The following is a 2,732-nucleotide window of genomic DNA, read 5'->3' as shown; positions in this document are numbered from 1 at the left end:
TATGGAAGTGAGTATTAATTTAGTTTGAGTAGGGATTACATCTTTCGTTGATCGTACTAAATGATTCGACAAGTTTTAACTAGATGCAAATAGGATTATATGTATATCTTGTAGATAATGCTAATCAAACGGACATGATATTAAATTGGTATAAATTGGGCATATATATTTTGCTGATCAAAGTATTGAATATTAATGCTTTCACACTAATTGTACCGCCATGAATTTTAAGTCAGTATATCAGTTGGACTACAAAATCTGTTGATCATACTAATTGTTCATATGCACGAAGGGACATAATTGATTATACTAATTGTTCATATGCAGTCGATTTCGGATCTATGTTTTCTTTGCAAATGAAACGAAGTCGATTTCGGATCTATGTTTTCTTTGCAAATGAAACGAGCCACAATGTTCGTACTAGACTCCAGCACCAATTTCTCCCATGCTTCATTGGCATCTCCACCACGTCGAAGGAATATCTTTGTGGTGTTCAACCGATGGATTTTCCACCCGAATTCCTCCCTCATCCTCAAAATCTTTTCAACTTGACGGCAAGCTAATTTGCAAGTGTTTATCTTAATTTCATCAATAGCTGCCTTAAATAGCTTAGCCCTAGTTTCACCATCGACAAGACCATCACTCCTAGAGAACTCATCCATCTCGGGGACCCCAATGGCACGCCTAATCCCATAATCGTAGTCACGAATTTTGGGATCAAAAAATGCCTTACCTTCCTCCACCAACCCGCTATCCACCATCTGATCAACCCTGTTCGACACGCACGAATGCAAGACTGGGATCGCCACGTCCATCCAGAGAAAGCAACACTCGTACTTGATGGCAACCGATTCTGTTGAACGATGGCATCAGCAGCCAGCAATACATGATGCACAAAATCATGTACAGTGAAATCCGCCTCGGGATCAATGATTCCGAGCAAATGGTGTGGCACACCGTGGCATTACTCATTACTCACCTTATTTGTTACTATGTCTAGGCCCTTGTAGAATTGAAGTTTGTCTGAGTTGATGACCTCTACCCCGAAACGGGTGGCCAGGTCTATCGCCAGGCGCGATTTGCCGGTGCCAGTGGCACCCAATACCACCACCACCTTATCCTTCCCTTGGTGTTTGTTCATCATGCCCCCTACTGAAAAGTTCGTCATGCTGGATTCTGCTGGCTTCCAGGAGGAGACTGACATTCTAATTGGTATTTATTTTTATTTTTTTTAACACCTTTCAATTTCATCACACAAATTAAAAAGAAAAAGAAAATGGCCACGTGTTAGAATTCTCTCAAACAAAACAAACAAAATATGTGCCAAATACAAATCTACTATTTTAGAATATATATCTATCATAGAGAGACAAGCCCTTTTAAATTCTTGGATTAATTTCTCTTCTTCAAAAGGATTTGTTTGAAGAAAAACATCAAACATTTGTGGGCTCTAGAGAGAATCACGAACAAGTTTCATTGATGTCAAAGAAATTACCTAGACAATTGTTTGAAACATGAAAAAACATAGGATGCGTAGGGTGGTATTTATACATATATACATACACACAATGTGGAACAAATCAAGCCATGCATAGTAATAACTTCACCCTAACCCTATCCACTTACTATATAACAATTCAAATAAATCATGAGCAAAGCTCTATCCAAATTACTGTATCTTTTACTGTATTTACAAAATAGGAAAAGAATCATCAAAAGATAATACAAATACTAATCATATTAAAGATGTCAAAATCTACACCATGCAGGTACCATAAGAGATGCAATAAGTCCATCGATAATTACTTTTTGTCAAAAAATTATTCTTGGAATATATAATGAGTAATTTTACCGTATCGAATGAGAAAAAAATTATGAGAAATTAGAAGATAATGATGAAAAACTTAGTGATTATCCATATCTTACGTAGGATTTGCTTTTGAGTAAAATCGAGTGAGTTTAAGTATTCTCATTAATTCGTCTACCTACTATATCTGAAAAAACATATATTATAATGACAAAATCAATAATATTTGAAGGTTCATAAATCTTGTCTACAGATTTTATATCTTTTTTAGATTTACTGAAATTTAATTGAAGCAAATTCTGAATGTTAATTATACTATTCTTCTAATTGTTACTATATGCAATTGATTCATGTATTTGGACATTTTGTGGTCCATGATTAATATGAAAGTAATTAAGTTGCACTATCCATCCGTTGATGATACTGATTGCATCCATTTATTTTATTTTATTTTTTTTTAGTTTTGTAATAACGCTATTGTATGCAGCAGTAAATCAGTTTCCTGAATTATTACATGAATTATTCATTATATGTTACAGGAATTAATCACACAATTTATTCCTTGTTAATATTCAAGAATATAGCAATGATTAATATGCTTTTATAGATATCATGAACGTTAACATGCAATCACAATTCATGTTAGTCGTCTTATATTAATATATTCGCATTATACATTTATTCATCAATCTCAAATGCAATCGCGAACAATTTGATTTAATTTATCCCTATGCACAGCAACAACAAATATATATAATCCTATTTGCGACTAGTTAAAACTTGCCAATACATTTAGTACGGTCAACAAAAGATGTAATCCACTAGTTGTTTGTAGTAGCTACTGCAATGGCACTGGATGGAGTACTGACAGTCGGTTTTGGATCTATGTTTTCTTTGCAAATGAAACGTGCCAGAATGTTCGTAC

At 34.3% G+C, this 2,732-nt stretch overlaps 1 protein-coding gene across 1 annotated transcript; it reads right to left on the bottom strand.

Moving 5' to 3' along the window:
- Window positions 1–317: 317 nt before the first annotated feature.
- On the bottom strand, window positions 318–1,168 carry LOC105179790 (adenylate isopentenyltransferase 7, mitochondrial-like). The gene is made up of 2 exons (XM_011103423.1): window positions 976–1,168; window positions 318–853 (listed from the first exon to the last, which is right to left on the bottom strand). The coding sequence occupies exons 1-2, from the start codon at window positions 1,166–1,168 to the stop codon at window positions 318–320; spliced, it is 729 nt and encodes a 242-aa protein (XP_011101725.1).
- Window positions 1,169–2,732: the final 1,564 nt, after the last annotated feature.

Source organism: Sesamum indicum, unplaced genomic scaffold (genome assembly GCF_000512975.1).
Source record: "Sesamum indicum cultivar Zhongzhi No. 13 unplaced genomic scaffold, S_indicum_v1.0 scaffold00210, whole genome shotgun sequence".
Taxonomy (NCBI): domain Eukaryota; kingdom Viridiplantae; phylum Streptophyta; class Magnoliopsida; order Lamiales; family Pedaliaceae; genus Sesamum; species Sesamum indicum.
This window is presented reverse-complemented; position numbering and strand designations above follow the sequence as displayed.